The 12,594-nt window shown below is 40.7% G+C and overlaps 1 protein-coding gene across 1 annotated transcript in view; it reads right to left on the bottom strand.

Annotated features, from left to right (window-relative positions):
* Nucleotides 1–10,354: 10,354 nt before the first annotated feature.
* OBSL1 (obscurin like cytoskeletal adaptor 1) overlaps nucleotides 10,355–12,594 on the bottom strand; it is a 165,093-nt gene continuing 162,853 nt past the window's right edge. The window contains exons 25-26 of the mRNA XM_088472285.1: nucleotides 11,964–12,233; nucleotides 10,355–11,196 (exon numbers count right to left, since the gene is read on the bottom strand). Of these exons, the coding sequence (XP_088328411.1) occupies nucleotides 11,189–11,196; nucleotides 11,964–12,233 (278 nt within the window). The 3' untranslated portion in view covers nucleotides 10,355–11,188. The remainder of the gene's footprint in view (nucleotides 11,197–11,963; nucleotides 12,234–12,594) is intronic.

The raw sequence follows: 12,594 nt of genomic DNA, 5'->3' as shown, positions 1-12,594 counted from the left end.
CGAAGGACTTTCCTTCGCTCGTCGCGTCTGGCGCATGCGCACGACGGAGCTCCCTCCGTCGTGCGCATGCTCAGTCCATAACATCGACCCACTTGCGAGCGGACAGCCGCTCGCGAGTGGGTCTGAATCAGGCCCCTTATTCTCTATGGGCCTGATTCAGAGCCGTATGCTATTTGCGGACGGTCGTTCTGAAAAAGGGGCTGGCTATTTAAATGAAGTGCTCGCTCTTTGCGGTCTGTTGATGCCTCTAAGTCTGAACGAGCGAACAAAACCTGCGGCTGCTATTTTGATAAAAACGCCCCCTGGCCGCTCGCATCCTACGTCATCTCCGCTATTTATTTGATTAATCGAGTACATCGAAAGGCGTCTGAACTGCTTGCAGTGATTGTGGTTGGATTTTCCTACCACAATCATGCGAGCAGTTCAGGCTAAGAAACAACCAAGTGACGTGGGCGATGACGCTGCTTTGTTAATTATGCACACCCTTAAAACGCCCGTTTTGACTTTTTGGCACGCCTGCGTTCGGATCTCCTCAACGTTTTCAAGCACCTTCCCCTGTTACCACCCACAAACGGTACATTCTGTCACTCAAATTATCAGGCATTCGCTATTTTGCGAGCACATGAAATTCAACCGCACTGACTGGTTCGCGCATGCGTATTACGAGCCGTACGCATGCGCAGTTGTGCGAACATCGCTCGGAACGAACGAGCGGCTCTGAATCAGGCCCTATATACATAGTGACTGACCTTTCACTTTTGTTCTGGATATTTTAATGTGCAATTGTTGGAAATATCCAGTTATGCAGGGAAATGTAGCCAGTACCATCTCCCCCATAGCGTTTAGCTTACATGGCACAACCACAAACTGATGTTTTGTTTTTAAGTATGTTTTCTGGATAGTAGAAGAAAAATGGAGTGGCAACAGCTATGTGCATTTGAACTTGTTGCCTATGCAAAAGGGAAGCAGCAATCTTGTAACCTATTTATTGGAGATAAATGACATGACTGAGTTATGTGGCGCTTTCAGCTTCATGCCTCAAATATGGCGATAGTTCATTTAGAATTGATAGACTGTGTGAATCAAGCCACAAAATAACAGACTGTCTTCAATGTGTGGAGGCGACAGGTACACTCTAAAGAACACCTAAGGCAGCCATTGTGTGCACTGAACCAATATGCATGAAACAGCCTATCAATTCATTAGGAACCAGCGCTACATGCATATAGGTCACTGGATAATACTAACTTCATAGGCTACTTTCTCGTGGCTATTGGTTCAGCCCACAATGTGGTCGTTGCACTGTGTAAGCACCAGGGTATTCTTTAAATTCCTTTACCATAGAGAAGCAAGGTGTGATAGGCCACACTGGCTGTGTAGCTGTGTCTGTGGATGAGAGGCTTTGGGTCTGTGTGTGAGAAGGTGATCTGCTACGTTCCCTTGGGGGGGGGGAAACATTTTCTCTTGTTTAAAATATTTTTATCTGTGCCAAACCCCATAACCCTTGTAAATACAATCCAATTCTTCATTGGTAAAGTAATTTATTTCATCTCTTTGCTGATGTGTCCAATTTTTTGTTTCCAGTTTCATTCTATCAATTTGTGGGAATTTTATTTACTGAGAAAAAAAATGTTCAGGCTTAATGACTGGCCCATTCATTACAACCATGTTTTGCCGATCCCGCTGAATATATAATCATGATCAGCAAATTGGGTATTTTCAACATAAAGAATTTTACAGATTTCCCGATGGATCGCGTCCAATCGACGAAACGTCGGTACTGGTCACATCAGGGGATCGGCGAAACGGCAGGTAGATGTATGGGGCCCTTTAGTCTCCCATCCAGATAGCTTTGTGCATGACAACTAAAGACGAGTGTCTAAATGAAATTGGAGTACTTAAATAACCCATACATGGAGATCTGATTGACCAATTTGGTTGTTCTCAACAAATATGACCTGTCATTTGTCTATGTATGACATGGTCCTGTGCTGACACAGAACAACCACTTAGAGTCACCAAGTTCCATTAATAGGTTCCTCAGATGAGACTGTAAAGCACTATAATTAGGCCAAGGTCACACTCAGTCATTGACACACCCAGGTTCTTCATCCCCACCATATTCTCCAGCAACTCTACCCACTTCTATGAGAATACGGGTGCATTTATGCAAAACAAATGTATGATGTCACAAAACAAGTTCGCTATATCTCTATATAAAGATGTATATATATAATTTATTTATATTTTATTCATTGGTAACTTTGGGATATGGTTTAATATTAAATTGTATTTAAGGTTTAGGTACCCTTCCAAAAAAATATGACCTCAATCTTCTTTAGATTTGACCGGGAGCCAATGGTCTGTAGTATACGCAGCTTAATGGTGTAATGCACAGATAAGTCAATCAAGATTCAACTGTAATCGTTTCAAACGATAATGATACTAAAGTATCAAATACCTCATTGGTTCCTTTTAGCAATTTTCACTTAAATGTAATCTATTTACATCTTGCCCAAAGCATCAAAGTAAAAAAAAAGTTACATTAATGCATCAAACTGTAGACCCGAAGGAAGATGAAAAGAATAAATGAGTAACATATACACTACAGTGCGTCCTCATACACCTAGCCTCAATACGCCATATGGTATGAGACGCTTGGCACAAGTTATCCGCCAGGTTCCTTATCACTCTGCTTGTGCAAAGCGTCTTTTTCGCCCATAAAGGAGTCATAGTCACAAATGGTTGTAACAAACCGCTTTAATGACTGTACTGATTCATTTGATATATAGCACTTGTATATCTGTGTGTGACTGAGTCTGTAAACAAAGGACAACAGAACTTGGCGTGAAAGAAGCGGCAGCCGTTGCATGGAAGCACTTCGTATACAGATTCAGGCTCAGTAGCACACAGTCACATATGTGACAAGTGTCACATATCAAATTATTCAGTGCGGTCTCATGAAGCGTTTTGCCGCATCCGTTTGTGACTAAGAAACATTTCCGGGCCAAAGATATGATGTTTTCGCAGTTGAGAGATTATCGGCTATCTGGACATGCATCTGTTTCATTCAGCGCTTGCATCAGATACATTACTATAGTCGCTCACAGTGTGATTGATAGTCAGGTAGCGTTTTGTGGGAGGTAAAGGGGAGCGGCAACCATTTCCGGGGTGTGTCACAGCCTGCGCTTGCAATCCCATATGCAGTGAGAGTGGCTCTGGCGTCACAATACACGCGGGCATTCTGCACGACCATAGAGTTACACAGAACTGCGATAAGCAAATGATTTGCGACTGATGCTGCGTCTTTGTATGCAGTAGCTTGGACTGGCAGCGAAGTTGCAGGTGAGCATCTCAATACAATTCCCAGGGGCTGCGACATTTGCATATTTACGCACATCCACTGCGAATGCAAACGCAGCAGCAGCAGCTTTAGCGCACAACTCTGAATCATGCCCAAAGATAGGAATATTGGTTAATTAACAGTCTATTAAAAATATTAAATAACTATTTTCCATTAACTCATCTGAAAAGTTATAGCTATGTATTAGTACTGATGGCTGTTTGCAAATCACACGTACTGGGAAAAGCATGCTCACCGCACCATCAATGTTTTTCTTCTGATGTTTTCATCATTCAATGCCTTTCGGATGGCAGCCACCATCGAATGGTGTGAAAGCGATGGCCATCCGATGTAATAATACAGCTGAATTCAGCTGTTTAACATTTGTGCATATGCAAAGCATCAAAATGTTTTTTTTTCATCTAATTCTTTTGATGACATGGTTAGTTACCATTACATTGAATGTTTAGATGACAGCCTTCCGATGTCCATACCTATTCCTGAGATACTTCCTGTGACATCATCACACAGCAGGAAGTCTGCTAGCTTTCAGCTCATTCGTTCTCAATTATCATGAGATCAAATGTTTTTTTGCCTGCAGGACAGACCATTTATTCATTAGATCAAAGGATTGTTGCCGGCAGGACAGACCATTATTCATTAGATCAAAGGATTGTTGCCTGCAGGACAGACCATCTATTCATTAGTTCAAAGGATTGTTACCTGCAGGACAGCCCATTTATTCATTAGATCAAAGGATTGTTACCTGCAGGACAGACCATTTATTAATTAGTTCAAAGGATTGTTGCCTGCAGGACAGCCCATTTATTCATTAGTTCAAAGGATTGTTACCTGCAGGACAGACCATTTATTCATTAGTTCAAAGGATTGTTGCCTGCAGGACAGCCCATTTATTCATTAGTTCAAAGGATTGTTACCTGCAGGACAGACCATTTATTAATTAGTTCAAAGGATTGTTGCCTGCAGGACAGACCATTATTCATTAGATCAAAGGATTGTTGCCTGCAGGACAGACCATTTATTAATTAGTTCAAAGGATTGTTGCCTGCAGGACAGCCCATTTATTCATTAGTTCAAAGGATTGTTGCCTGCAGGACAGACCATTATTCATTAGATCAAAGGATTGTTGCCTGCAGGACAGACCATCTATTCATTAGTTCAAAGGATTGTTACCTGCAGGACAGCCCATTTATTCATTAGTTCAAAGGATTGTTACCTGCAGGACAGACCATTTATTAATTAGTTCAAAGGATTGTTGCCTGCAGGACAGACCATTTATTCATTAGCTCAAATGATTTATTACCTGCAGGACAGACCATTTATTCATTAGATCAAATGATTGTCACCTGCAGGACATTTATTAATTAGTTCAAAGGATTGTTGCCTGCAGGACAGACTATTTATTAATTAGATCAAATGATTATTACCTACAAGACAGCCCATTTCTTAATTAGATCAAAGGATTGTTGCCTACAGGACAGCCCATTTATTCATTAGATCAAAGGATTGTTGCCTGCAGGACAGACCATTTATACATTAGATCAAAGGATTGTTGCCTGCAGGACAGACCATTTATTCATTAGATCAAAGGATTGTTGCCTGCAGGACAGCCCATTTATACATTAGATCAAAGGATTGTTGCCTGCAGGACAGACCATTTATTCATTAGTTCAAAGGATTGTTGCCTGCAGGACAGCCCATTTATTCATTAGTTCAAAGGATTGTTACCTGCAGGACAGACCATTTATTAATTAGTTCAAAGGATTGTTGCCTGCAGGACAGACCATTATTCATTAGATCAAAGGATTGTTGCCTGCAGGACAGACCATTTATTAATTAGTTCAAAGGATTGTTGCCTGCAGGACAGCCCATTTATTCATTAGTTCAAAGGATTGTTGCCTGCAGGACAGACCATTATTCATTAGATCAAAGGATTGTTGCCTGCAGGACAGCCAATTTATTAATTAGATCAAAGGATTGTTGCCTACAGGACAGCCCATTTATACATTAGATCAAAGGATTGTTGCCTACAGGACAGCCCATTTATACATTAGATCAAAGGATTGTTGCCTGCAGGACAGCCCATTTATACATTAGATCAAAGGATTGTTGCCTGCAGGACAGCCAATTTATTAATTAGCTCAAAGGATTGTTGCCTACAGGACAGCCCATTTATACATTAGATCAAAGGATTGTTACCTGCAGGACAGACCATTTATTCATTAGATCAAAGGATTGTTGCCTGCAGGACAGACCATTTATACATTAGATCAAAGGATTGTTGCCTGCAGGACAGACCATTTATTCATTAGATCAAAGGATTGTTGCCTGCAGGACAGCCCATTTATACATTAGATCAAAGGATTGTTGCCTGTAGGACAGACCATTTATTCATTAGTTCAAAGGATTGTTGCCTGCAGGACAGCCCATTTATACATTAGATCAAATGATTGTTGCCTGCAGGACAGCCCATTAATACATTAGATCAAAGGATTGTTGCCTGCAGGACAGCCCATTTATACATTAGATCAAAGGATTGTTGCCTGCAGGACAGCCCATTTATACATTAGATCAAAGGATAGTTGCCTGCAGGACAGCCCATTTATACATTAGATCAAAGGATTGTTACCTGCAGGACAGACCATTTATTCATTAGATCAAAGGATTGTTGCCTGCAGGACAGACCATTTATACATTAGATCAAAGGATTGTTGCCTGCAGGACAGACCATTTATACATTAGATCAAAGGATTGTTGCCTGCAGGACAGACCATTTATTAATTAGTTCAAAGGATTGTTGCCTGCAGGACAGCCCATTAATACATTAGATCAAAGGATTGTTGCCTGCAGGACAGCCCATTAATACATTAGATCAAAGGATTGTTGCCTGCAGGACAGCCCATTTATACATTAGATCAAAGGATTGTTGCCTGCAGGACAGCCCATTTATACATTAGATCAAAGGATTGTTGCCTGCAGGACAGCCCATTTATACATTAGATCAAATGATTGTTGCCTGCAGGACAGACCATTAATACATTAGATCAAAGGATTGTTGCCTGCAGGACAGCCCATTTATACATTAGATCAAAGGATTGTTGCCTGCAGGACAGCCCATTTATACATTAGATCAAAGGATTGTTGCCTGCAGGACAGCCAATTTATTAATTAGATCAAAGGATTGTTGCCTACAGGACAGCCCATTTATACATTAGATCAAAGGATTGTTACCTGCAGGACAGACCATTTATTCATTAGATCAAAGGATTGTTGCCTGCAGGACAGCCCATTTATTCATTAGATCAAAGGATTGTTGCCTGCAGGACAGCCCATTTATACATTAGATCAAAGGATTGTTGCCTGCAGGACAGCCAATTAATTAATTAGATCAAAGGATTGTTGCCTACAGGACAGCCCATTTATACATTAGATCAAAGGATTGTTACCTGCAGGACAGACCATTTATTCATTAGATCAAAGGATTGTTGCCTGCAGGACAGCCCATTTATTCATTAGATCAAAGGATTGTTGCCTGCAGGACAGCCCATTTATACATTAGATCAAAGGATTGTTGCCTGCAGGACAGACCATTTATTCCTTAGATCAAAGGATTGTTACCTGCAGGACAGCCCATTTATTCCTTAGATCAAAGGATTGTTACCTGCAGGACAGCCCATTTAGTCATTAGATCAAAGGATTGTTGCCTGCAGGACAGCCCATTTATTCATTAGATCAAAGGATTGTTGCCTGCAGGACAGCCCATTTATACATTAGATCAAAGGATTGTTGCCTGCAGGACAGCCCATTTATACATTAGATCAAAGCATTCAGTGGCGTAAGTTCATCCCAGATGCCCGGAGGCAAGTTATAATTTGGTGCCCCCCATCACAGCCGCTGACACTGTAAAGTAGCAAATCACATGCAGACAGGCTATAGATAGACGAAGGCAGCAGCTGATGGTCTGACATGGAGCTCTCCACTAGTGTATGGTGGCTTCTCAGGTGCCGGGAAGGGGTGTCATGTTTTAGGTGGCCGCGACGGTACATTCTGGGTACATAGTTACAGCGCTAAGTGGTGTGAATATGTTAAGGACAATGGAGGAGGTGCCCCCTTCAGAGCTGGAGCCCGGCGGCAGGCGCCTCCATTGTCTCCCATAGTTCTGCCCCTGAAAGGATTGGTACCTGCAGGACAGCCCATTTATTCATTAGATCAAAGGATTGTTACCTGCAGGACAGCCCATTTATTCATTAGATCAAAGGATTGTTACCTGCAGGACAGCCCATTTATTCATTAGATCAAAGGATTGTTACCTGCAGGACAGCCCATTTATTCATTAGATCAAAGGATTGTTGCCTGCAGGACAGACCATTTATTCATTAGATCAAAGGATTGTTGCCTGCAGGACAGACCATTTATTCATTAGATCAAAGGATTGTTACCTGCAGGACAGCCCATTTATTCCTTAGATCAAAGGATTGTTACATGCAGGACAGACCATCTATTCATTAGATCAAAGGATTGTTACCTGCAGGACAGCCCATTTATTCATTAGATCAAAGGATTGTTACCTGCAGGACAGCCCATTTATTCATTAGATCAAAGGATTGTTACCTGCAGGACAGCCCATTTATACATTAGATCAAAGGATTGTTGCCTACAGGACAGCCCATTTATACATTAGATCAAAGGATTGTTACCTGCAGGACAGCCCATTTATTCATTAGATCAAAGGATTGTTACCTGCAGGACAGCCCATTTATACATTAGATCAAAGGATTGTTGCCTGCAGGACAGCCCATTTATTCATTAGATCAAAGGATTGTTACCTGCAGGACAGACCATTTATTCATTAGATCAAAGGATTGTTACCTGCAGGACAGCCCATTTATTCATTAGATCAAAGGATTGTTACCTGCAGGACAGCCCATTTATTCATTAGATCAAAGGATTGTTACCTGCAGGACAGACCATTTATTCATTAGATCAAAGGATTGTTACCTGCAGGACAGCCCATTTATACGTTAGATCAAAGGATTGTTGCCTACAGGACAGCCTATTTATTCATTAGACTAGAATTGTTTGCCTGCTGGACAGCCTATTTATACGTTAGATCAAAGGATTGTTACCTGCAGGACAGCCCATTTATTCATTAGATCAAAGGATTGTTGCCTGCAGGACAGACCATTTATTCATTAGATCAAAGGATTGTTGCCTGCAGGACAGACCATTTATTCATTAGATCAAAGGATTGTTACCTGCAGGACAGACCATTTATTCATTAGATCAAAGGATTGTTACCTGCAGGACAGCCCATTTATTCCTTAGATCAAAGGATTGTTACATGCAGGACAGACCATCTATTCATTAGATCAAAGGATTGTTACCTGCAGGACAGCCCATTTATTCATTAGATCAAAGGATTGTTACCTGCAGGACAGCCCATTTATTCATTAGATCAAAGGATTGTTACCTGCAGGACAGCCCATTTATACATTAGATCAAAGGATTGTTGCCTACAGGACAGCCCATTTATACATTAGATCAAAGGATTGTTACCTGCAGGACAGCCCATTTATTCATTAGATCAAAGGATTGTTACCTGCAGGATAGCCCATTTATACATTAGATCAAAGGATTGTTGCCTGCAGGACAGCCCATTTATTCATTAGATCAAAGGATTGTTACCTGCAGGACAGCCCATTTATTCATTAGATCAAAGGATTGTTACCTGCAGGACAGCCCATTTATTCATTAGATCAAAGGATTGTTACCTGCAGGACAGACCATTTATTCATTAGATCAAAGGATTGTTACCTGCAGGACAGCCCATTTATACGTTAGATCAAAGGATTGTTGCCTACAGGACAGACCATTTATTCATTAGATCAAAGGATTGTTACCTGCAGGACAGCCCATTTATACATTAGATCAAAGGATTGTTGCCTGCAGGACAGCCCATTTATTCATTAGATCAAAGGATTGTTACCTGCAGGACAGACCATTTATTCATTAGATCAAAGGATTGTTACCTGCAGGACAGACCATTTATTCATTAGATCAAAGGATTGTTACCTGCAGGACAGCCCATTTATTCATTAGATCAAAGGATTGTTACCTGCAGGACAGACCATTTATTCATTAGATCAAAGGATTGTTACCTGCAGGACAGCCCATTTATACGTTAGATCAAAGGATTGTTGCCTACAGGACAGCCCATTTATTCATTAGATCAAAGGATTGTTACCTGCAGGACAGACCATTTATTCATTAGATCAAAGGATTGTTACCTGCAGGACAGCCCATTTATACGTTAGATCAAAGGATTGTTGCCTACAGGACAGCCTATTTATTCATTAGACTAGAATTGTTTGCCTGCTGGACAGCCTGTTTCATTGAATTAAACTTTAAAACTTTGCTGGTCTGAACTTAAATGACAACATTTTGTAGTATTTTTATGTTTTTTTTTTTATAACAACTGCAAACATAACCGAGCTTCAGTTCAAAGTTCGATATTGCTCTTCGCATGGACACTGTTTAAAACAGCATACAGTGTCACCAATCAAATAGCTAAAATGTTGTAGTCTAAGTAGAGTTTGAGGGGTAAATTTACTAAGATGGGAGTTCTATTAAGAAGTCATGTTGCCCATAGCAACCTATCAGATTCCAGGTATTACCTTCTAGAAGGTGCTAGATAAATAAGAAGTAGAATCTGATTGGTTGCTATCTGCAACATCACTTCTTAAATAGAAATCAAATCTTAGTAAATATAACCCTGAGAATTTATCGCAAATTTTGAAACTTTAGAGCCGATTTGATCAACCGAGAGTACTTAAAACACATTTCAGAATCTCTAATTGCAATAAAGCTTTTACTCAGACTGGACTATTACACAGTATGACTAGTGTACCTTAAAGCTGGAAGTTGTTCCTGGAAACCAAGGTTTATATCACTTAAAAAAAAAAAATCAAAATAGTGTTGAGACACAGAGTGCAGAATTCAGAGGGAGAAGTTTATTAGCACAGGCAGAAGAGGAGCGTACACAGCTGGAGTGAAATGTGTATATGGGGAGCCGGCATGTCTTCTCTACACCTTAGCAGTATTCATCACCATACACCAATCACTATTCCCAAATATACAGTGCACAACTGTCAGGAACTCACGTCTGTCCTCACTTGTGTTTCTCCAGATAATATTCATCTTTATATGTCTACATTTCTGAGCATTCTATACAACATTTCTTACCTGCTTTCCTCCATTTAACATCTCAATTACAAAATATTTCAGTAACCTACTCGGAGCTTAGTAACATACTGACACAGTACCTCAAATCTAATACACACTTTTGTTAGATGTGCTAGATACAGTATAAAGAGCAGGTCATATAAAAAGTAGAATGATTTTCAGCTGTTACGCAGCTTCTTTTCAAATGTTCTATTATCGTCATTCTTATGTCACTCATCTAATTCACATCCCAATATCGCTATCTCGCCACTTGTCACCGCCTTCCGCTCACTCCGCTTGGGGATTCTATTGTCTGGATGAACCATTCCATTATGGTGTCTTTTTAATGGGAGGGGGGAACAGGATTAGAATTACAATAACAAATAAATGAGTGCTGAGATTACAAGGGGTTTATAACCCATTCCTTATGGTTTTATAAAAAGCTTTGCTTAAACTGAGCACCTGCACATGTCACTGGTACGAGCACAGCTCTACCTAATCTGGAACTGGGGAGAGAAGAAGGCAGGGTCACAAGTACTGTGAGCACAGGAGGAAGAGACAATGCTGGCTGCTGCAGGCCGTGGGAAAATGAGAAGCTTCTTACTATTGTTCTGTTGAAAAGAAGCAAAGAATACAATTTACCATTTATGAAATATAGTAAGTCAGACATTACTCAATGCAAACAAAAGTGAGTCAGGGGCAATCAGTATTGTAAACTGGGCAGGGACTGATATACTGTATAACATTAACACTCTGGGTGGATTTCCTCCTAGCAGACACCTGCTCCACTATGGAGTAATATAGGTGTAACATATTAAAGGAGTGCCCCTGCGTGCATACTAACATACTCAAATGCTGGCTGAGCAGCACAGCGAAGTTTAATTGGTAAATTGCAGCAATCAGTCAGTAGGTTGTGAAACCTTCTCGAAGACTGTCAGGCAATTAAATACCTCTGATAGTTTTATAGATTTGCAATAAAAGTCCCAACACAACCAACAATAATGGTGGAGAGGAAAAGGTTTTAGAAAGGAACCTGCATTTAGTTCCTTTTTTTAATTAAGAAAAAAGTGGAGAAACTTTAAAAACTTTTCACACAATATTTAATTTGAAGATTCACAATAGTCCCCATTTGTTCGTTGTGTGGTACAGGGGTCTATTTACTAAGCCTTGGATGGAGATAAAGTTAACAGAGATAAAGTACCAGCCAATCAGCTCCTAACTGCCATATCACAGACTGTGTTTGAAAAATGGCAGTTAGGAGCTGATTGGCTGGTACCTTATCTCTGTTCACTTTATCTCATTCCAAGGCTTAGTAAACAGACCCCACAGTCTTGTATTTCACACACTGATGATATGTACCATGCTATCTCCTTACTACCTTGCACAAGGAGTTGGGCTTCCGAACGTGTTTTGCCAGCTGTGAATTTCACGGTTCCGGACATTCCGATATGTGTGTTGTGCAGGATGAGCCTGTGCCGGTTCCCTCGGATCTCGATGGCTATGTCTGTTCCATTGTGCAGCACAATCCCATTTAAACTCCACTGTGGAGGTCGGGGCAGAGATATAGATACCTCACATTCGAAACAGGCATCGTTGGGGGCTATAACTTTTACATCTGTCAGACTGCGAAACAGCTGGATGGCTAACCCTAAAATAATAACATAGTCTTGTATTAAGGAGGTATTATCATAAGCAATAGAATGAATATATTTACTGCAATTAGTTGTGTTAGGGGCATATCCAATTAGGCGCAGGGTTTACTGTGTGTGGAAAAGCTCCAGGTTCTTCAATTATTCTGCATTTTCTCTGCCTGGTAAGCCCTTGTGCAATGCGTGATAACCCAAAGATTCCACAAAAAATTAGGAATCTGTGGGTTCCCCACATGTTAAATCACAGACTTTTCTTCCTAGCTCCTGAGGCTGCAAGGAAAAGTACACCCTCTTATAATGGCAAACATGGTCATCACTGTGATAAACATGGATCTTTTGTATATACACATGACCAAAAGG

Source organism: Taudactylus pleione, unplaced genomic scaffold, assembly GCF_031769625.1.
Source record: "Taudactylus pleione unplaced genomic scaffold, aTauple2 ptg000122l, whole genome shotgun sequence".
NCBI lineage: Eukaryota > Metazoa > Chordata > Amphibia > Anura > Myobatrachidae > Taudactylus > Taudactylus pleione.
The sequence above is the reverse complement of the archived record's forward strand: the minus strand, read 5'-3'. Positions and strand labels throughout refer to the sequence as shown.